The 24,003-nt window shown below is 39.7% G+C and overlaps 2 protein-coding genes across 5 annotated transcripts in view; both read left to right on the plus strand.

Moving 5' to 3' along the window:
• The window catches only part of acot7 (acyl-CoA thioesterase 7), a 61,944-nt gene extending 46,066 nt beyond the window's left edge, over window positions 1-15,878 (plus strand). For all 4 annotated transcript variants that reach the window (XM_028016426.1, XM_028016436.1, XM_028016414.1 and 1 more), the window contains 2 exons: window positions 609-793; window positions 14,371-15,878. In XM_028016426.1, coding sequence (XP_027872227.1) covers window positions 609-793; window positions 14,371-14,469 — 284 coding nt within the window. In that variant the 3' untranslated portion in view covers window positions 14,470-15,878. The remainder of the gene's footprint in view (window positions 1-608; window positions 794-14,370) is intronic.
• Window positions 15,879-17,561: 1,683 nt separating this feature from the next.
• LOC114144013 (uncharacterized) lies at window positions 17,562-23,063 on the plus strand. Its single transcript, XM_028016446.1, has 4 exons — window positions 17,562-19,362; window positions 19,643-19,783; window positions 20,271-21,615; window positions 22,252-23,063. The coding sequence occupies exons 1-2, from the start codon at window positions 18,370-18,372 to the stop codon at window positions 19,667-19,669; spliced, it is 1,020 nt and encodes a 339-aa protein (XP_027872247.1). The 5' UTR covers window positions 17,562-18,369; the 3' UTR covers window positions 19,670-19,783; window positions 20,271-21,615; window positions 22,252-23,063.
• Window positions 23,064-24,003: the final 940 nt, after the last annotated feature.

The following is a 24,003-nucleotide window of genomic DNA, read 5'->3' on the forward strand; positions in this document are numbered from 1 at the left end:
TCAAAACAGAAATCAACAAGTTATCCACTCATTTCACAATATTACATTGCAACCAACCCATCGTGTTTGCTACAAGCTAAAGTTTACCTATGGATGCAACATCGTCAACCTCCTTCAATCTTTGGTTTGTGTTTGACTTCTCTGTAAATATTGTATTTATTTATCGATGTAGCAAAGCTATTGCTTATGCTGGTCAACTGTCAGAATCCTATGCAGTATCCCTAAAATATAGCTTGTGAGTGTTTTATGGTTGGATTTGGGCCTCCCACCTCAAGTAAAAGAATAAAATTGGAAATAAAAAGTGTTAACTTGCTAAAGCTCAAAATGTTTCTGGATCAGTGTAAATGTTCTTAATTAAATGTTCACTCAGTGTTTTTATGATTTCAAGATTTACTTTCCTATATGAATGGGTGTTGCTGCTCCTCCTTTTTTGTCCATTGCAACTTATTATGAAATCGGACAACAAAGTACCTGAAGCGAGTAATGAACAAAAGCGATTTTGAGATGTAAAACTAAATCGCATCGAGAAATGCTATATGTACTTTGGTATTTAAGACTAAAACGTGGTAAACCAATTTATTCAATGCCCTTCTCCTTTTCTCTCCAAGGTTGCGTGGTGACGGTGACGGGCCGGCTCACGTTTGTCAGCAACAGGTCTATGGAAATAGAAGTGCTGGTGGATGCCGATTCGCTGATGGAGAAGCAGATAGGGAAATATCGTGCTGTCTCAGCCTTCTTCACCTTCATCTCGCTTGACAAGGAAAATAAACCGCTAAATGTCCCACCTCTAAAGGTTGGTACCAAACAGTTGTTTTTTTTCTGCATTTCAAGCCATCATTGAAAAAACCAAGAGTCACAGTATCACGTTTTAATGGTGTGGCTCAAAATAAAAGGCAAAAGAGGTTTTATTTGCCTTTTTTTTTGCCTACCAGATTTAACTGTGGAAAAAGATAAATTGACCATAAATTTTTAGTAACACATCATCATTTAAATGTATGATTTCTGTCTTGTTTATTTTGGACGCTGACTGCTTCACTCTGATTGCAACAAGATTATTATTGAAGACTGTGGAGCATACGAACACCTCCAATCTAACCTTTTGCTTTCCTAACTTAGCATGAAAATATGTTTGCTGTACATACTGCACTCTGCAAGAAATGAAGAGAGTTATTCTTTCTTCTAGAACTACAAGAAAAATAATGGATTGTTTTCCTTTTCTTTTAGCCGTTTCTTGAAACATTTGCCTGGACAGAACTTTTTCCTTCTGTGCTCTCAGACAGCTAATATGTTGTTGGTCAGAAATTTTAAATGTTCATGATTGCAAGTCTGAAGTGGTAGAGCCATTTTGACGACGTTCTGCTCTTCAGTTTCATTAGAAATGTTAAATCTCGTGGCCAAAAGGAACTTCGTTCTTTTCCCACCTCCAGTAAAATAATACATTTCTCTAGTCTTTCAGAATAAACACAGGCCTGTTCGGAAGACTAGACGAGAAAAACAGAACACAGATCCAATAAGTTTTATTTCAGTCAATTTGGATCAAGTCTTAATCTGCTTTATTTTTGTGCTTCACATTTTCTGACCTGTTTTCTGACATACAAACAGTTTTTTGTGTTCTATTTCCTGCTCATCTCCACGTGTTCAGAACATTACTCAGTGACTTTATTTAAGAGCACTTTGTTTTTATATCTAATTTGGCTTCGGGGTGATCCAAAGTAGGTAACCATCCACTGACCTGGGCAGGATATATTAGCCAAAACTTCCCTCAACCCCAGACCAGCCTTCAGGCTGTAGAGCAGCTGTCGTGCAGGGATTCCTCTGTCATGGAGAACAGGACAGTAAGAAACGCAGGTCAAGAGATCCAGTCTGGGTCACTGAGAGGTCAAAAAAGATGATCCAGGCCACAAAGTAAGGCCCTCTGATTATTTTATTAAGACAGAACTCAAATTTATTTTACTCAAATTAAGTTTTTTTAAAACTTCAGCAAGAGGTCAAGAAAACCTTTGCCTTTAATCACATTAAATATTGTTCTGAACGTTTATTTCAAGCAGTATTAGTTTTCTCATTTGTTGCTAATAGCTAACTGAAATGCAGTTGTAGTTAGTTATTAAGAAACCAAATTGTAAACTCTGATTAGGGTTAAACTTCTAATTAAATTACAAAACCTTTACACATTATCTTGCTCTGTGAGAATTTATCTTTTTGATTGATTTTTTCATTAGATACAATCAGATATATGGGAGCCTGATTGATATTTATTGAGACTTTTTAAAAGAGACCTTTTCTCTTTTAAATCACTGGTACTTTGATACAGTTAAACATACACTATTAACCGACTGCAGCAAAGGAAAAAGTTTTTAGTTATTACCCAGATCTGATTTCTGAGAATTAAAGGCCGTTATTGCTGAAAACAGTCCTTATTGTCAGTGACTGTCTGACTCAGCAGTTCTGGGGAGTAAAAGCAGAGGTTAACACGTAGACATGAAAGAGATGGATGCTGTTTGCCCTGGCTCTGTGCTGCATGGTGATCCTAACCCTGTTTATTATGCAAACATTATGCACACGAACCATCTGTTTTAACCCGATGTATTTGAATTATTTCCTGGCGCCACTCACCCGCCCTGACTCTCTCTATTATGATCCTTTGAAATCACGTCCAACTCTTCAGAGAGATGTGAATTCATCCTGTCAGCATGTGATATTTAAACAAGAGAGGGGTCCTCGAGACCCTGTTCCAAGAAATAAACAAAGGGTTCAATGGATTGCAATTAATTTTAAATGTAATATTTATTTTACTGTAAATGTGTATTTGTGTCATGATTCCTAATTTCATAATTCAATAATTACAGTTTTTAGGTTTGGTTGCAAATTTCCCCTGTCTAGTTTAATTTGTTTCAGGTTTGCCCAATGCTATTGGATTAGATCGTTCCTTGTGATGTTGTGATGATGCTTTTCTCTTTGCTTTGCAAGCCCAGAAAAAGCTCACAACAGCGACATGAGCTGAGTAAGCAGCTTCAGAGAAATTTGAAAGTCCAGCAGTAGGTCATTATTCTCTTAAGTGAACACTTGAACCACATTTACAAAGTTAGTACCTGAGCTCATCATTAAACTTTAAGTATGTGTGGCTGGCTGCAGAAGCCAAAGAGACGCATTAATAAATGAAGCCAGAGCAGCAAAAATGGTAACAGGCTGAAAGTGAAGAGTGAAGCAGATTTCTATCTCAAAATCCATTCTCTCTTCTTAAACTAAAATGTGGTCTCTGTAAAATCTTTAAGCTTGAAATTGTAATTTTAAATGCGAACACAATCAAAGATTTTCTAAAAGAAAGACAAACTTAGCAGTGTTAATATCTGTGTATTTCAAAAAATTTATCTCAGATTGGTTGTCTAATAAATTCTGCATCGACTCTTTGGCTATAGACATCCAGTAGAATTTGAAGGTGGACAGTTATTTTTAAAAGGTGTATTTCATCCTGCTACATCTTTTAGTTTTCACTTGTGTCCTGACTTGAAGCTCATGATAGTTGGATATACTTGTAAGATATAATCTACGCTCTGGTATTGGCCAAGGAGATGATCATAAATTACTTTGCAGCCTGACCTTCTTGTTCTTACCGTTTTATGCCATGCAGTCACCTCTCTATCACTTTTACACTGCATGCGTCTCTGCTTCGCTCTGCACTTCACCATAATTTAGAGCATGGACATTGTTCTCTAAATTACACTTGGAAAGTGCTAGCAGGCTTCCAAGTCAAAGTCAACAGTTTCAGTGAATTTATTTAAACTTAACACAGTGTGTCACTGGATTATATCAATACGGTACGCGATTCAGAAATATCCGACAATAAGTATAGACTCAGGAGCACAAAAAAGCTCATGCATTTTCTTATCTGAAAAATCTTTCGGCTGATAAGTAACATTAGTGTTGACTCCATGCTTAAGCTGTCTGGCATCACTGTCATTTTTTGTACCTTTATCCTTGGGTTGTTACTTTGCCTAAATTCTGATTTCCAATGTAAAGTGGTTTTGAGCAGAGAGATTGTTTCTGGTAGATCAGGAAAAATCTGCCCCTTTTGCTTTTTTTTTTGCTAGAAAACAAATTTTCTCTTTAAAACAATTGCCAGTCACTTTCAGCTGTTTCATAAGCTTCATTATCATCCATCTTAGGTACTGTTTTTCATTTTATATGAATACAAAGGTTCTTTTCTTTTCCAGGAAAGTATTTTGAAATTACTTGCGTGCTTTAAAATACACGAAAAGGCCAATTTGGATTGATTTATGTTTTATGCTTTAAAGATTCCTACATCTTCCATCTCAAAGCCATCATACTTGCCCTTTATATTAAAAAAGGACATGCTTAACTACGAGACATCCTTCTCTGGTGATGCAGCAGGTAGATAGTAATGATCATCAAACATGCGTCTCCTGCAGGTTGGCCTTTTCAAAAGCTCCGATGTTTCTTCCTATTTCCATTTCACAAAACCAGCCCTTTAGTTCGGCCATTGTCTGCCTCCCACCTCTGTGCATTCATCACCAGGTTTTCCATCTCAAACAGGCAGCTCGCTGTTTGGATTTCAATACTTGAAGATTTCAGTAATAATATGACCCTTTGTAAATTTTTAGAAAAATAGTCATTCTAAGGAAAATGCAACGTTATTTTAAAAAAGTCTATTCAACGCTAAAAAAGGAGACCTAATTGGATCCCTTACTGCTGTTGTAACATGCCAGCTTAACAAGAAGAAGAAGAATACAGAGAAATTTGCACAATGATGCATACACTGTATGTACCTTGAGTATAAGGAAGCTGCCTTAGCAAGAGCAGATCTGTACGTGTGAGCCTTGGCTCCATGTGAACAGATCACTGAGCACAAATGAGCGAGAGAGGAACGCCAAAGCTCACTCTGTGCTATTTCCAGCTTTCTATTTACTGTGGCATGAGGTTGACTCAAAATGAGGGAGCGTGCATTCAGTTTCAGTCAGTAAGAGCAAACTATTCACATGTCTGGATCGTCAATGTCAACTTCATTAACATCCCTGTTTCTTTTAAGAGTGATGGTATCAAGCCACAAGATCTAAAAATGCAGTAAAGACATTAATTTGAATAAAACGAAGGATGAACAAATAAAAACAAACATCCCTGCTGTTTCTCCTGAATGAATTTCACCTAGGACTACTTTAATGTTGTGAAAATGGTCACCTAATATACTTCTGTCAAATGAAAACACTAAAAATAAAAAAATATTACTTCTAAAAAAAAATTGTTTTCTAATCCATTTGGCATGCCATTAAGGACAATAGCTTTTCCCGTTTTTGTGCAAAAGAAGAGGAGAAAAGCCTTCCAGAATTTTCTCCTCACTTAAAGCTTTTCTGTATGGTTGGTTGAGCTGAGTGTTTTATAGCCACAAGCTGGTTAGCATGGGAACTGATCTGTTCTTAAATAGTGAACCTTGGATTTTATTCGGTTCTCCAGTCAACCATCAAAAACAGACAAAATGCTTCTGATGACTCGACTTTGTGGTGATGGAACAAAGTGAGGCAACTTTGCTGTCCTGCAACAAAAACCAAAGAAATAAGTGTTTTTAGTCAAAATGCAACAAAATTATGATGTAATTTAGATTTTACAAAAAAAGATTTTTTCAAACTTTTATACCAATCTTAGCTGTGCTTCAACATTTGTGTGTGCTACAGTTTAATAAATATAATGAAGCTGCTTAGCTGATCCAGCTTTATGTCCTATTTAGAAGCAGTTACTGTCACATGGCTGTCTGAACACGACAGAGGTTGATCTGCCAGCCCTGCTATTAGAGCTAAGCGGTCTTCTGCCTGCAACTCTACTGATCCCAACATCGTTGTTTCTTATCATTCATTACTGGCATGTTAGAGGACTTTAGTGTTTATAAGACCTGAATCTGTTATCAAGCTCTTTGTTTTCTCTTCAGTTTGTGATCATTATCTTACCGAATGATGTACATGTTTAAAATGAGCTTTTTATGCTGGCACCAATCACTTTTTGGTTCATTGCGTCTGCATTAATGAATAATGGGCTGATATAACATTACTTCACCACTGTTATACAACTGCAATGATTGGCCTGAATCCATTTACCTTGAATTCTGGTTGACTGATTAATTGTTAAGCCAATTAATTTGGTGTAGCGATTTAAACCAACTTCCTTACTGAGCTCGATTTTCAAATTGATTCTTCTTGGTTCCACTTAGCATTTTGATACTATAAACTGTTAATATACATTATTGTAGCGGTTAAAGGGTGCTGTTATGTTGTTATGTGTTTTTCCCATGAGGCTTAGCGGCAGAGAAGAGAGCGAACCGTGAGCGAAAAGGCTATCTGTCCGAATGAAAAGACCTGTGTGTTCCGCCATTAAAGTTGTGAATGTTCTGGCTATCTGACCCTGTGTGTGTTTTCATTGAGCCCTCAACAAAGGTTACAGTATTTAGGATGACTGTGGGATAACATACTATTAATTACCCTTAGATAATAAAAGCTGTCATATGGATTTTGTTTCTTGGGGCTATGACACCTGATAGTTTCCTGCTATTATTATAGGAATTGATTGTTAACCTGTAAACTGAAACCTATCTGCTTAGAAAGTCTGGATTGAGTTTCTAAGCACACCTGTTAAATTGATAAGCTTATGGTGTTACACTGAAGAAAAGGGCATGCTTGTTTGTCGAAGGTCATAGAGTAAGGGTCTTTTGAAGTTAATTCAAATGTGTTGAATCAGCTGGTCAGCTGATTCAGACCAGTATTAACATTGATGCAAGTTAAATTGAAATGTGTTGGAGCTCTCACCCACCTGTAATAAACCGTTGGGTGAGAGTAATGCCTTGTTCAGATGACAAGATTTTTACGCCATTTTTTGTCCCGATTTTCCGTTTCAAACAATCTTATTGGGATTATTGGGAGACATTTAAGATTGTCTTAAGAGATATTCCTGCCATGTGCTGTACACATGGCAAAATTTGTCAAAAAACAACATAAAATTGTTCTTGAAAAGGTTAAATTGTCTTTTCAGGTTATTGCCTTTTTGCTATTGCCATAAACTACAACTCAAGTGGAACTGTGTTTGAGAAGTGGCCTGCCACCACCATAATTATTTAGGTATACAATTATCTGCACTCCACTTTTAACTTTGAAGCCTCTCCATTGTTTGGGAGTCTGTTGTGCAAAGCTGTGAAGCACTTTGCATAACATTTTCCTCTTATTTATTTTTAGTTTTACAGAACAAAGACAGCAAAAGCAAAATGAATTTGAGAGTTTTCAAAGCTACGAATTTGTATATCGGCAGCAAATTGTTTTGTTGTGCTGGAATAAAAAAAAGATTTTAAAAGGAACAAAACCAAAACATTTCTCTGAATGTATTTATCTCAAAAGCATGTTTTCCCAGCACAAAACATGGATTTCCTCCTCTGTTGCTGCATGTATGAATTTTGCAGTTGCTTGCTGTTGCTTCCCATTTAGTCTTGCCTCTTTCAAAGATCTCTTTGCTGAATCAACTTCATAAATGCCACAAAATGTCCTCTTTCTTTGGCTAATGCAGGAGTAACAGCTCTCTCTCTCTCTTTAACAAGCTCACATAAAAATTCAAATTGAAAAGGGCTCAAACCTGGGTGGATATCACCGGGTCTTCATTTCCTGCCGTGTCCTATAAAAGGATTGAATAATGTGGGGCGGTCACACATAATGAGATTCAGCTTCTGTTTTATCTCTCTGTTAGTGTATTATCTGACTTTAATTATGAATGATTTGCACAGAAAAAAACATTTCCCTTTCAAGACTTTGATCAGTTTCATTTCACTCTAGAGCTCCGCTTGTTTTTCTTTTCTCTCCATCCCCCACATTCTTTATTAGTCTAATCATTAGATTTCTTTCCTCTTGGGCAAAATATAACCAACCCTGAAAGCTAAAAACAAGTGTCAGACCGTCCCTGCTAAAATCTTTATATCGCCGTGGCGGTTTTTGAGCCAGTTGTGTTCTATAAATAGCCTGATCGAAAGGCCTGCCTCTGCTATTTTTAACTGCAGGTGCTTTCCCCCCCTCATTCTCAAATCCTTGGTGTCTCTCTAGTGAACTCGCCGTGGTTACTATCTTTAGATTTTCCTTTTATAGCTCAACACTGGGGGGGCGGTGAGGGACCATACAAGAGTAGGTGTGTGGAGGGGTTAGGTGGGGCGGGGGGGTTTGAGGTAATGTGCGTGCACTGCTGGTGGCGCCGAAGTGGGGCATGAGGACAGCGTGAGCACGGAGGGCTTCAGGGACTGTCTTCACAGCAGTACCCTTGAAAAATACTGAAACGATTTATGCGCTTGCCGATCCAGTTTGGAAATAAATGAAAATACCTTAGATCTGTACAATGTTTTATTCTCCTATGAATTTAAAAGGTTCTATTAAAGCGATAGGGTCAGTATTTCCTCTGCAACTGGAACGAGGCTGGCTGCTGATGTCTAATGAATAAATCAAGCACATTCATCCCTTTTGAGCCTGCAACAGATTTCTCTTCTCACCTCTTTTATCCGTTTATCTTTGATTTTCTTTTGTCATCTATCCTTCCCTTTCAGTCTTCCCGACTCTCTTCAGATTTCCCACTTCCCTCTCTTTCTCCTTCCGTCCTCACGTTACTCTTTTTTTTTTGTTGTCCTCTTCATCCTTCCTTCCCATCTTCCTCGTTCTTCATTGGCAGAGATTCAGCTAGCCTCCTCTGACACAAAAACAAGCCCAGTTCTCATGGCAACCTTCTGTAGTCCACATGAAACGATGCACATTTACTTCTAGATGCCCACCATTCAAAACGGCCACACGTGGGTTAACGGGTGCACTCACACCAGAAACTCCAGTAATCCAAAGCACAGCACAGAGACCACAGAGCTGTTTGTTCTCACTGAAGCAAGGCTCATGAATCTGGAGTGGATGATTAATTATGCATATAAGGTTTTCAACATACCTTATTCATGAATTTGCAAAGATGCTTAAATATTTATGGACATGCTAACAAATCTAAAGAAAGTCCATTCTAATATAGGCAGAGTGTTTAAAGACTTGGCCGCTATTTTCATAAGCAAACTTTTTTGTGATAATGCACAGTTTTAGTGTAGACACCCAACATGTGTTGCATCTGCAAGTAGGACACTATTTGTTATAGAGAGAAGGATAAGAACCATGCATGGGAAGAACATACGAACCCCATGCAGAAAAAAACCCAGGCTGGGATTTGAACCCATGACTTTGTTACTGCAAGGCAATAATTCCACCATGCAACCCTTTCAGTCAATTTATTTACTGTCAAACAGTCAAACATTTCTCATATTATTCAAAAGCAGTGTTTTGGTAAGGAATGCAGCTAGAGATGTGTTTCTTTTCAGTAACGGTACAAAGATAATAGATCCACAGGTGGTTAATGAATTGTGAATTTCCACAGCTGGATTTCACACACACACACCCACGCCCACACGCCAACGAGGCTTCAAAATGGAACACTTGGAAAGCTCTGCAAATGCTATTGTGTGTATTTGGGCCAATGACGTCACATGAAGCGGTAGGACTCGGCACTAGGTGGCGAGGATCAACAGTAAGCAGTGAGCTTTGGCAGTAGGCTCCGTGGTTCAAGGTGATCAGCTTAGTAAACACCACTGCAGACGGACGTGGGCCCAAATTCTCAAGCCTTTCAGAAACTTTCTACTGAGGAACAAAACTCAAAACAACAACAAAAGGAGAATATGATGAAGACAGAGGAAGAAATACATTATTTGGTCAGTCTCTTGATTCCTAAACCCTGACGTATTCTTCTTTAAGATTATCCAGTTGGTTTATTTGAAACATAAAGTCATAACATTGCTAATGCTAAAATAATACATTAAATACAGATGACATATATTTATTATTTTTGAGAACAAAGTTCAGAGTACCTACCTGTTCACATGACAATTAATTAAATATATTTCTTTTAAGCTAGAGAAATTTAGAAAAATTTGGACGTCTTTTGTAAAGATATTACAAAGGAGCGTGAATGCGACAGTAACGCTTGACTGGTACAGAGCTACTGCGTTCCCTCTGGTATTTTCTATGGTGTTTTGTAAAAATAATCAATAAGTGAGTGAATGAAAAAAAACATTGATGGATGAATGGAAGAATTGTATGCTTTTGAATGTGTAATTTTTTTATTTTTTATTCATAACTCACCTTGAGACAGCAACTGTTCCTGCTAACACGGCAATGCTGTGGCAGCGCATACAGTTGTGGCATACAAATACAGAAAGGATGAAAACGCTTAACTAGTTAACTTTATTTCTTTCAGGCTGCAAGGTGGTGTAGCTTCACTGGTGTAAACTTCTTCTGTGGTGTAGGTTGCGACATGGTGGGGCTAACTGCTACATCGAGTCACTTTCAGCAGTAGTTTAGTCGTTCTGCAGCTCCCAGTGGAGTATTTAATTATTACAGGAACAATTTGCACAAAATAATCACAGTGGGTCTATGATTATAAAATCAAACAATTCCTCCCTAACCTGATACTCCTCTCGAATGGATTCCATGCACTGTAAAAAGCAAGCCATTGTATGGACAAAACTCTAAGCAGATCAGTGGCAATGAATGCCATCTCTTCATCTGATTCAGTAAAGAATGAACAGAATACATTAATAAATTATAAAACACCCCTGTCAAAAATGATTCAAAAATACAGTGTGTGCTTATAAAGGGTGAAATACACTATATTAAATATAAACAGTGCATATGACCAGCTTAGGTCCAAAACTACAATTGAAGCTCTGATGAGGACCAGGTCAGGTGACCAAGACTCCGGATGGCAGCTTCACCTTAAAAAAAAACAAAAACCAAAAAAAAAAACCACATTAAACACGGCAACAAGCAGTGATAAAAGGGCTAATCAGTTCACTGGTGTGCAGTCGCCATAGCAACTTGATCGGATCACGTTAAAAACACAGATGTTGGTACTGATGGGTTTTTTTATGCAGTTGCTGTGAAACTTGTTCAATGTTCCTTTATTTATCTCTTTAAAATCTTTGTGTGAAGCTCAGTTGTGAGGGACTGATCATTGTAAAGATGGATTTAAAAACATTCACCGTCACCATTTAGCAAAATTGTTTATTTCACACAAAGTAATCAAGGTTGCTTTACCAATAATACTATTTGTTATTGCTGTAGGTCCTGGTTGTCAAATGTTGCTAAGCAAAAATAACACTAAGTATTTGATAAGGTCTGCTAAATGGATACTATTTGTCATGTAAGAGCAACGGCTTTACTGGGAATCTGTAGGTTTTATTTATTGCCTATTTCAGCTCTCATCTATTTACAACTTTCCCCAATCTCTCACTCCCGCCTTGTCTTGTCACCAACAATTATCCAAGAACCCAAAATAAGCACAGTCAAGTGTCTTAATGACTATCAGCCATTTACACTATCCCTCATCATCACCAAGTGTTTTTAGACTCCTTTTTTCAATTTCTGTTCCACTTCCCTGTTAATTTGACCAACATTAGTCTGCCTACCAAGCAAACAGCCGAGGCAGCGATTGGCTCTCCATACATGGTGTGAACAGTACCACACCTACAGTAAAAGCCACATATTTACATACAACAAATATGAAGACACGCACATTTTTTCTCACTGCCTAAAGTTAAATCAGACAAGACTTCTCGTGTTTTTGGTTAGTTAGCAAACCAAGATGTTTTTGCTAAATGCCAAACATTTCAAGAGTTTTTTTGTACCTGAATTTAAATTCAGAAGTCATCATATATTTGGACACTATTAAGGATCATTCTCTTTTAATCTGTATAACTTTGGTCAAACTTCCTTTCACAAACTTCTCACAATAGTTTGCTGGAGTTCTGGCCCATTCCTCATGGCAGAATTGGTGTACGTCAGTCAGGTTTGTAGGCCTGACTTTTTGTAGGCTCGTACACACCTTTTCAGATTTACCTACAACTTCTTCAGAGAATGATGGGCTGGATGGTCAGGCATTATCCACGTAATACTGAAAATTGGCACAACACAAGGGTGAATCCTCAGCCTTTTTCTCTATGCCTTTACACCCATGATCTCTCTCCCAGCCATTATATAAACACAATCATTCAGTTTTTCCTGATTACCGCCACTTTATGGCTAATGGAAAGTGATGACAGTCTATTGGAAGGAGGTTTTTACCACTGACAGAGTGGTTCTCTTGTATTAAACTGAACAGAAACATCTCTAAAACCACATAAATAGCAACATGCTGAGAACTTAGCACACAGAGCGATGATGGTTGAGAGCTTTAAAGTTCTCTGATTACACATCTCAACTGACCGCAGCTTGACCACACAAATGTCCCATCATGTGGGAGAATGCTGCACAGAGACCGTGCTTCTTCTGAACCCTAAAGCACCGTCAGGATTTTCTGACCACTTTCTGTCGGTCAACAATAGAGAGCCTCCTGACCTACTGCTGTACAGTATGATTCAAAAGCTGCACTGGTCTACGCAAGAAAGACCTGCCGAGAGTAGTAAAGGCAGCAGAACACATCAGTGGCACACAACTCCCTCTTTTCAGCAACTTTCCATAGTGACTTTCTCCACAGAACAGCCTCTTCCATCTCAAGACCCCTCCAAGTCGGGACATAATTCACGCCATAATCTGCCATCTGGTAGAAGAATAAAGACATATTAAAAACATACTAACAGATTGTGAAGCAGTTTGTTCCTCCGGCCTGTCAATAGTGAGACTCTGCCTGCCTTCCTCTTTTTAACCTCGGCCTTAAAGGTGAAGCGTCTCACTATCATTACATACATAACTAGTTTTTTTCCTGTTTGCACAATATTTATTTATTTTTTGCCCCAAAAAGAAATGATAAACTTGCTGATCTTATGAACACTCTTCAGGTTTGGTTGACAAACTTGGTTAAAAACAGAATGAACGGACAGCGTGTCCGGTAGTGTACATTTGCTTAAAATGCTGAATTGTGTTGAAACTCTGTCTTCCTCCCTTTTTGAAACCCAATGAACTGGAATTATGCATTACTTTCAGCTGGATGGCAACAAAGCATAACTGGCTGAGCAATATGTTGACGGTTATATAACTGGTATACGGCAAACAAACCTAAAACTGCAGCTGCATTCTCCTCAACCTGTTCTTCGATGATATGTTCACGCAGGTGTTTGTTTTCTCATCACATTGGAGTCATGATCCCCAGTGACTTGTACCTGCTAGGTTCTTGTGGCACAGTTGTTACCAATCTGCCAGGTTTGCACCTCACCCTTGAGACTGGTATCTGCTTTTGAGTTTGCAATCTGAGTGTGTCCTCAAAAAGAAATTGATCTTAACATACAAGTTCTGTTTGCTGTTTGTCATGTGAAGGGACACAAGAAACGTGGAAGAAGGTTTTCTTGACAGAGGATTCTAAAAAGGAACAATTTGCCTGACGTGCAAGAGACTATGTTTGGAAGAAAATTAGCACTGCGCATCACCTTCAACACATCATCTTCAATGAAAATATTGCTGTCGTATCATCAAGTGGGAATGCTTTCCTTTGGCAAGAACAGTGAAGTTGGTTAATGCGAAGATGGACACTGGGCGATCCTGCCCAGTATCAGCAGAAACAGTCAAGAAAAATATACCGTCTTTGTTTTCTCTCAATCATCCTCCACCAGCTGCGTCCTGTTAGGGGCTGGTGCGAATTTGGACTATTTTGCAAAGGAGAATTCGAAGAGGGGGAATTTTCCTGCTCTGACGTGTAAAGCTACTAGATATGTTAAGGCTAGAGCATGCAGAGCAAAAGTTGATTCCATCAAAAATCCATTCCAGGGGGGAAGAGTAAAAAAATGTTTTTTACTGAAAGTTTTTAGTGAAGACTGTGTGAAATTTTGAAAAGCATGTCTTACTTTCTTTAAAACATTTATATAGGGGATTTAGTTTCATTGTAAACAACAAAGCTCCATGTGTTTAAAGTTGTTGGACAGGATCTGAGGGCTTTGTAAGGAGATGTCAAAATAGTCATTTCTTATTTACATTTACTGTAATATTAACATAAAGGTTTGGTGATCTGTCAGCTTATCCGAATTACACTGTTTTCCCACTGCCTTGCTGTTTCATACGACACTAGAGCCTAGTACCTTACAGAAACGCCTTTAAACACTTTCAGATGTGTTGATCGCAAATGTCCTCTGCAAACTTTCTGCGTCTGATGCAGAAAGACCACTTCACCGAGATGATGAATGGTGATTGCCAAGCACAGGGTGGTAAATTAGATCAGAGCTTTCGCGCCTTTGCATAATGTTACGGCAGAGGAAACACTCCTGTGCAGACTAATGTGAAAGTGACGAATGCACATCTTAAAGCAAGTCTTTTGTCCTTGTGCTTTTGTCTTCAGATCGAAGGAGACGATGAGCAGAAACGTTTTGAAGAGGGCAAGTCACGTTACCTCCAGAACAAAGCAAGGAGACTTGCGGAAAAGGAGCGTCAGCAGTGACACTGTGGCTCAGCAGAAACAAAACCCACACAGTACACACACACGTTATGATGGAGTTAATGCCTCTCTGTTATTGTAGCCTGTTAAACCGTATTCTGTGACCCTGTTTTGCAGCAGCGCTACTCACCAAAGTGTTCCCAAATACATGTGTGCAATATAAATATAAAAGTAATAGTATTTTTTTTTTAAGTTTAAGGAGAGTTTTATGACTGTACTGTATGTAAAATCTATTTATTACTGTTTGTATTAACTGACAGTGGGATTGTAGAAATACCATATTGTTTTGCAGGAATATCTCTAACTATACAGATTTGGCTTTGATGTCAGCCCAAAGTAATACTGAGAGTGAAAGGGAAATGATGAATAAGTGAGTGAATAAAAAAAAAAGAGCCAAGCGTGAGTCGGGGGCTCTCGCAGCGTGCCCTTGCGTGTTTGATGATAATTATGTCATTGTCTTAGGCATGTCTTGGCAGAGAGGGCACATGCCAGCCATCTTTTCAGCACTGTGTCTTTCACAGAGTTCATCGGAGCTCAGGGGTTTTGACTCATCCAGCATCTCTTTCCCCACCTCCGTCTTCTTCCTCCTCTGCCTCCTCCTCCTCATGCCTGTCACACTCTGACTTCAGCCCGTGTCATGCTCGCATCCGTCTCCATCTCCTCGCAACGTCGCCTTCTTGCTCATTTACTCTATTTATCCTTAAGGCTCTTCTTCTATCCCATCATCTGCCCGCCTCACTCTCAGTTTGCATAGATGAGATATGAAGATTGCTTTCGGCCTTATAAGAAACAGAAAGTATTAATATTATATCGCTTGGTGCAGAAGGTAAGATCGGGACAATGAATTATTCAAGAGAAGAGTCCATGTCCATGTGACTGTGTCAAAACTGAATTATCTTTCCAGTGAGAGGACTACATACAGTCTCCATTAAAAGAAAGAATACCCTCTTTCTATTCTATGCGTATGTGTGAATACAACAAGGAAAACTTGTTTCTAAAACAATTTATATCAAATTTGGATTGTGGAAACCACCCTCATTAAATATTAAACAACAATGAACAACGAAATGGTGACATTTCGTGATGTTCAGTTAATCAGGCATAATTAACCAGCAGTACCTACCTGCTGCTTACCTTATTAAGTTGTATAGGATTAGCAACAGAGTACTTAGTTTTTCACACACAGCTTTTACCTTTTGGGTTTATTTTTGTTTGATAATTAATGTGTTGAATCTGTTGAGCGATTTGTACTCCAAAGGTTACCTCTACAACACAAAACAAAATGTAGAAACTCAAACAGCACACCATATCCTTTTGTTAGTAACGCATTCAATAGATAAGACTATTATTGAAAGCATGTTTTTTTCAATAATTAAAAAAAAAAAAAAGAAACATATTATTTAGATTAATTACACATAGGTGGATGTTCTGTTAATGAGGTTCGTTTTCCACTTACAGCTAATAAAAAATGATGTAAAATTTAAATATTACATCAGACCAATAAAACACCTTAAAAAAACCAAAACAAATGTGGACTTAATGAAATGTTATTTTCAAAAGGAGTATAGACAAATGAGACTCATTGGGGTGCATATTCTAAATGGTTGAATATGTAAATATTCTGATATTTAAAACATAAAATTGAAGGAGGGTGTGCTGTCTTTTTTTTTTTTTTACCATGACTGTATTTTTTAATTGTCAGCTATAGAAAAACAATTTAAAGAGACGCCATCAAAAAACTTGGATTTTATACTTCTAAAAAGTAAAAGCAACATTAGTTTAATCATGATAAATAGCTTTCAAGGCTTCCAAATCCCCTTCTTTGTTTGTGCACAGAAACTCTCTTGTCATTGGCTCTTGAAGGTTATTGTTTTTCCTTTTGTCCCTGCAGCCCGATCAGTATATGTGCTTTTCATTTCCCCTGCGAAAATAAAGTTAGGCCTGAGCTGCACTGGGGGTGGGGAGCGCGAGGGGGGGCATATCTATTTTTAACTCCAGTGAATCGCAGGCATCTTGTGGGAGAAGAACACAGGGAGGGAGACACAATGTTGAAATGACAGGATGCTTTTCACATGGCAAGACAAGACCTCCACGAAATTTGAGCTGATTGGAAGACATTTGCATTATGCACAACATACTGTGTGCACGGGCGTGCATGCCGGAAAACTATTCTCATCATTTCAATGGCCATTTCTGTCTTCAGTCATTTCAGTTGGTGGCAGCTTAGAAACTATACTGTAACCATGGTTACTTAAGTGCAAGATTAGATTTAAAATGGAAGAAATTACCTTATCATGGTAAAGCAATCTGTTCAACTTTCTGTACACGTAGCAGGAAAACTGCTATTGGATATTATAAAGTGCGTCCTCACAGAATACCAAGAGAGAATTTACATCCATTCACTTGCAATCTTCAATTTACACTTCTCACTGTAAAGACAGTGACCCCACCAGAGGGTCCATGTTAAACTGCTTTTCCCACAAGAGAATACGAGTAATGAATGAGGACGAAATGCTGATCTCGCGTTTCCGCTCATGCCTCTGCATCCAAATCAGGAGATAGCAGCACACTCGCTGCTGTATCCTGTACCCTGGAGAGACTGTCAAGGCTGCTTTTATAAATGATTCTCCCGCACAGCAAGAAAAACCATTAGGGAACGCAGAGGAAACGATAAATGACCCAGGGAGGTGTTCAGAAACCTCATGCATTTATGAAGCAATGAAATCCGGGACTTTGCATCTTTTTCACCCTCCCCCCCCCCACCACCACCACCACCACCCTGGTAGTGCTTGTCAGTCATTTTCTTGCTGCAGGGACCTCAGCTTTCACACATGTGAGACAAAACACATTGACCTGGGTGGATTGTGTGTTTAAATCTGACTCGCACAAATACGTTTGTCAATATTTTGTGTGAGGGAAAGATTCCCTTGGAGTCGCTGGTCGATGCTGCAGATACTGAAACACGGAAGATAATTTTAGAAAAAATAAATAAATGCCTTTTTATGAGAGAATCGTCTTTTATCCATCCTTGCACATGTAACCAGGATCATTTTCTATATTAGGTTTAATTTATTTATTTTATTTTCCATTTTGTTAGATTTATTTAAAAAGAAAAAAAGGTTTAATTAAATGTTTTCCTCTTCCCCTTTAATTTATTTAACACCAACCAGGCGAGAACAATAGTGTTCTCGCGTGACTCTGACGTCATGCGACAGCTGCACATCAGCGTCCTAAATTGATAGCACAGTTTATATGGTTGCAAATCGCAGCTTAGGCAGAACCGCTGTGGGACTCTGATGTGCAGCCGGGTGATTACTCAACCAAGCGTTGCAAGATTCACGGTTAGTCAAGAAGGAACTGGCCAGGTGCGTTGCAGATCCCTCGCGCAAGGAGTGGCTGGAGGGATCTTGACAATAGCAAGGATTGTCTGGTTTCACTGACCAGACTGGCGAGCTAAAATAAGCAGGATCCAGAAACACAAGACTTATCTGGGAACATTCTTCCGAACTAATTGGAGGATCAGCTCAAGTCCCCATTGAAGGAAGTGGATTATTTTGGGTTTTTTTCATCATCAACAAAGACTGGTGGACGTCCTTGGTATAAGGAACTTTAACTTGTTTTTTCCTTTAAACTATGGACTAATGTGTATATATATTGTAAATACTAAATACAACTCACCAATTTGCACCATCTTACTGTCTCTGTGCTTTACAAATTGCCATCTCCTCCAGTAGCCGAACCTAGCTAGACTTTAAGAACTGTTTGGATAAATTTTAATTCTGATTATTTAAAATCTTGTTAATCCTTGAACGCAATGTGGGTTACATTACTTGGCGAGCTAGCCAGGAGGTTGTTGGCATTTTGTTAAACACAAATTTATTTTTTCCTCCTGTCATCACCAATATGGATGAATTTCAAAACCTTGATGTAAAAATTCCCAACTCTGTTTTGGTTGAAGGCATTTCAGGTGAAGATGATAAAGAGGAAGTATTTGACTTTTTGAAACAATATGGTAAGATAACAAAGATTGAAATCATTTCTGAAGCGGATTCTGAGTTTGAGGGCCAGCTTGTGGTTGAATTTAGCAGTGGTACAGTAGTAGCTGAATTGCGTTCAATTCTACCATATGCATTCAAATCAGCTGAGAAGTCAGATACATTTTTTATTTCTGAATTAGCTGTTGTATATGCAGAACATGTTGCACGGAATAAAACTAATTCTTATTTACTTGAGTTACAGAAACTTGCAAAGCATTCTGGAGTGAACTTTGCAGAGGTGTTAAAATCCACGATGACTCAGATTGGACAATCAGTTGCTGAACTTCACTCAGCTGCTAAGATGGAGGATCCTGATGAGAAGTCTGAGGTTATGGCAGCAGCTGCAGATCCAACAATGAAGAAAGAGCCAACGTTGTCAACTACCGCTGATCCTAAAGTTCCCAGACTGAGAAGTGAGCAGCAATCTACTTCACGACAGAAACCTTCTCTTCATGATGGTGATATCCAACCACTTGAAGTCCAGCGCTACGTGGTGGAACACATCATGAAAGCTGAGGAAAGTGCTTACCATCTACAAAGGCTCCGAGTGTTTTCTGGACGGCTGCCTAGACCAGCACATGAAGCAGACTATGAGACCTGGCATTCAGGAGTGGATCTGCTATTAAAAGACCCATCAGTTTCTGAGCTTCAGAGATCGAGGAGGATCGTGGAGAGTTTACTTCCCCCAGCCACTGATATGCTGAAACATTTAAGTTCAGATACTCCACCTACAGTGTATCTGAACATATTGGATTCGGCATATGGCACAGTACAAGATGGAGAAGAACTTTTTGCAAAATTCATGGACACTTTCCAAGATGCAGGGGAGAAGCCATCTTCATACCTCCAGCGGCTGCAGGTAGCATTAAATTTAGCCCTGAAACGAGGTGGTGTGTTGGCCAAGGATGTAAACCGACATCTCATAAGCCAGTTCTGTAGGGGTTGTTGGGACAACACTTTGATTGCTGAACTCCAATTAAAACAAAAGAAACTGGTCCCACCTAGTTTCTCTGAACTGCTATTGCTTCTGCGTACCGAAGAGGACCGGGAGGCAGCTAAAACTTCCCGGATGAAACAATATTTGGGGTCCACCAAACAAAAAGTAGTCAGTCATGCGCGATTGACTTGTGTTGATACAGGTGATGGTGGAGCAGTTGCTGCTTTAACCAAATTGACTCAGCAGTTAGCAGAACAACTGACAGATGTACAGCAGCAGCTGGCTAAGTTAACATCCACCACCACCCAGCCAAGGATTACATCACAACCTAAGGTAACACACAGTAAGCAGGGTGTAAAAGGGGGCAATACAGTGACATCTCAACAGTACCCACCAGTTCAGGTTAAACCTGGTTATTGTTTCAGGTGTGGTGAAAATGGTCATATTAAGCCACACTGTAATAATGAACCAAACCCTGCTCTTGTTGCCAGAAAAAGGAAACAGTTTGCGCAGCGACAGCAGACCGTCTTGCAGAAGAAGTTAAACTAGGCATGGTTCCTGTTGTGGGACGAACTGGAACCAGTCTCAGTCAAACCAGTCCTTTTTTTGAAAACAAGGCTGTGGAATGTAAAGAACTGCAAGCTAATAAACTACCCAGTCAGCTACCCAAAGGTTTGATTGGATCAAAGTGTGCTGCTGTTGTTGACATTGATGGTCATGTGTGTAACTGCCTTTTAGACACTGGTTCACAGGTGACAACTATCCCAGTTTCTTTCTATAATGATAAGCTAAGCCACCAACCTGTAATGCCTCTGGATAATTTGTTACAGGTTGAAGGTGCTGCTGGACAGTCTGTTCCGTATCTGGGGTACGTGGAGCTGGTCATCACATTCCCTGAAGATTTCATAGGAGTAAACACAGAGGTACCAACTCTCGCTCTGGTGGTCCCAGATACTAGTCCTGATAGGCCATCTGATGTACTTATTGGCATGAACACACTAGAGCCACTGTATGAACAACATCTTAGCGGTAACCATGTACAATTCCAACCCATGGCCCAAGGATATCGAGCGGTCCTGAAACTGCTACAGTTAAAACACCAGCAAAATCAATCAGGAAATGCAGGAACTGTCAGGCTATTAAGCACCACTCCAGTCCTTATTTCACCTGGTCAAACTATTGTCTTGGAGGGTTCTGTTAAAAACACCCCTCCATCTGCAGATAAGTGGGCCATTGTTGAACACCCTAGCTCACCTTTACCAGGGGGCTTATGTGTTCAGAGTTGTCTAATTACATTGCCACGGCATCCACCATATAAAGTCCCAGTGATCATGAAGAATGAATCAGAGCAAGAGGTGTCTATATCACCATTAACTATTATTGCAGACATTGGGTCGGCACCTACTGTTTTGTCACAACAAATCACATCTCAAACCTCACAACGAACCACTTTGGAGTTTAACTTTGGAGACTCTCCTATTCCACCTGAGTGGAAAGAACATATTATCAACAAAATGAACAGCATGCCTGAAGTATTTTCTCATCATGATATGGATTTTGGCTGTACAGATGCAGTTAAACATACCATTAAACTTAATGATGAAACGCCTTTTAAACACAGAGCAAGGCCAATCCATCCCCAAGATCTGGAGGCAGTCCGTGAACATCTTAGAGACCTGTTTGGAGCTGGCATTATAAGAGAGTCTAAATCACCATTTTCCTCTCCAATAGTTGTGGTTCGGAAACGTAATGGTTCCGTCCGGCTATGCATAGATTACAGGAAACTGAATCTGCAAACTATCAAAGACGCATATGCCCTTCCTAATTTGGAAGAATCTTTTTGTGCTTTGACAGGATCCAAATGGTTCACTGTATTGGATTTAAAATCTGGCTATTATCAAATAGAGATGGCAGAAGAAGATAAGGCTAAAACAGCTTTTGTAACTCCCCTTGGATTTTGGGAGTGGAACAGGATGCCGCAAGGAATTACAAATGCACCTAGCACGTTTCAGCGGCTAATGGAGAGATGCATGGGAGATCTGCATCTTAAAGAAGTCCTTGTCTTCCTCGATGACATCATCATCTTCTCTGCCACTCTGGAAGAGCATGAGGAACGGTTGCTGCGTGTGCTCTCCCGGTTGAAGCAGTTTGGACTAAAGCTCTCTCCAGAGAAATGTAAGTTTTTTCAGTCATCTGTATGTTATTTGGGACACATTATCTCTGAAAAAGGAGTTGAAACTGATCCAGAAAAGATTGATTCTTTAAAATCCTGGCCAGTCCCCCGCAACCTTAAAGAGTTGCGATCTTTTCTGGGTTTTGCTGGATATTACCGAAGATTTATTAAAGACTATGCCGCTATTGTCAAACCACTTAATGAATTAACCCGTGGTTATCCTCCTGCCCGCAGTCTTGCAAAGCTGAAGAATCCAGAAGGAAAGTATTCGGATCCAAAGAAATCCTTTGGAGATAAATGGACTAGCCATCAGCAGATTGCCTTTGAAACAGTCATTTCCAAATTGACTACGGCACCTGTTCTTGGATTTGCCAATCCACAACTGCCATACATCTTACATACTGATGCCAGTACAAATGGGTTGGGAGCAGTATTGTACCAAGAGCAGGAGGGCAAGCTGCGCGTTATTGCTTTTGCTAGCCGAGGCCTGTCGGTCAGTGAGTCAAAATATCCTGCTCATAAACTGGAGTTTTTGGCTCTGAAGTGGAGTGTTACTGAAAAGTTTCATGATTACCTCTATGGGACTAACTTTACAGTTGTCACAGATAGTAACCCTCTCACCTATGTTCTTTCTTCAGCCAAGCTGGATGCTACAGGTCACCGGTGGTTAGCAGCACTGTCTACCTACTCATTCCAATTGCAGTACCGTGCTGGAAAACAGAATTTGGATGCTGATGCTCTGTCCCGACGCTCACATGAAGATATTTCTAGTGACCAGCACTGCCGAGAGAGAGAGCTCATTCAACATCTGACCAGTCAGTTGGGTAATGGTAAAAACACCCATGACATTTCCCCTGAAATTGTGGATGCCATCTGTCAGAGTTGTATAATCCGAACACAGAACCAAACTGAACTAAGTCGATCTGTCGCACTGGTTGAATCTCTATCTGTCTCTGTTAACTCCATCCCTGATGGGTTCAGCAATGAAGAGTTGCATGGTTTGCCTCTAATCCCCTCTCTATCTCAGGGCGATCTCCAAGAAGAGCAACAAGCTGACCCTGCTATTCGTGAGGTCATTCATCAACTGGAGACTGGTGAGAAGGTCCTTCCATCAGTTCGAGAGGAGCTACCTGACCTTCCTCTGCTCCTGAGAGAGTGGAACAGGTTAGAGTTGGTGGATGGAATCGTATATCGGAGAAGACATGATGGAGATAAACTTATCTACCAGCTAATCCTACCGCCCAAGTTACGACCAGCTGTTTTAAAGAGCTTGCACCATGATATGGGGCATATGGGCATCGAAAGAACAATTGATCTGGTGCGCCAACGCTTTTTTTGGCCCAAAATGACATTAGAGGTGGAGACCTTTGTAAAAACCTGTGGTCGTTGCGTAAGGCGTAAAGCTCAAATAGAAAGAGCAGCTCCATTAATAAATATTCAAACAAGCCGACCACTTGAACTACTATGTATGGACTTTTTAACCATTGAACCTGACAGTAGTAATACTAAAGACATTCTTGTTCTTACTGATCACTTCACCAAATTTGCAGTTGCTATTCCTACCCCCAACCAGAAGGCAAAGACAGTTGCAAAGTACCTCTGGAATGAATTTATGGTTTATTATGGAATTCCAGAGCGTATACATTCAGACCAGGGTACAGATTTTGAGTCCAAGCTCATTAAAGAGCTCTGTGAAGTTGTAGGCATGAAGAAAAGCCGTACTACCCCGTACCACCCACGAGGGAATCCAGTCGAGCGCTTCAACCGCACTCTGCTCAATATTCTTGGAACCCTGGAAATGAAACAAAAGTCAAAATGGCGAGAGTATGTCAAACCTTTAGTACATGCATATAACTGTACAAGAAATGTGGTAACAGGGTTCACACCTTATGAACTCATGTTTGGTCGTTGTCCTCGTCTTCCTGTGGATTTGGCTTTTGGTTTACCCGTCAGAGAACAATCATCCATTTCTTATTCAGAGTATGTTAAGAATCTGCAATCCAGCCTGAAAGAAAGCTACAAACTAGCTTCTGAGAATGCCCTTAAGTCAGCTGGAAAGAACAAGATCCGTTTTGATCAGAAAATTACACCATGCAGTTTGGAGATAGGAGATCGAGTACTGGTTCGCAACATCCGTCTGAGGGGTAAGCACAAGCTGGCAGATAGATGGGAGCATGGGGTGTACAAAGTTGTTGGCAGAGCTGAAAATGTACCAGTTTACACTGTACAACCTGAACACAAAGAGGGACCAACTCGTACTTTACATAGAGACCTGTTGCTTCCTTGTGGCTTCCTGCCAGATTGCTCCACAGACGACCCTTCCATCTCCATGCCTGCCTCACAACGAAAGACTCGCAGCCAGGATGTTTGCCATCCAGATGTTCCTGATG

The sequence above is a fragment of the Xiphophorus couchianus genome, chromosome 1, assembly GCF_001444195.1.
Source record: "Xiphophorus couchianus chromosome 1, X_couchianus-1.0, whole genome shotgun sequence".
NCBI classification, from domain to species: Eukaryota; Metazoa; Chordata; class Actinopteri; order Cyprinodontiformes; family Poeciliidae; genus Xiphophorus; species Xiphophorus couchianus.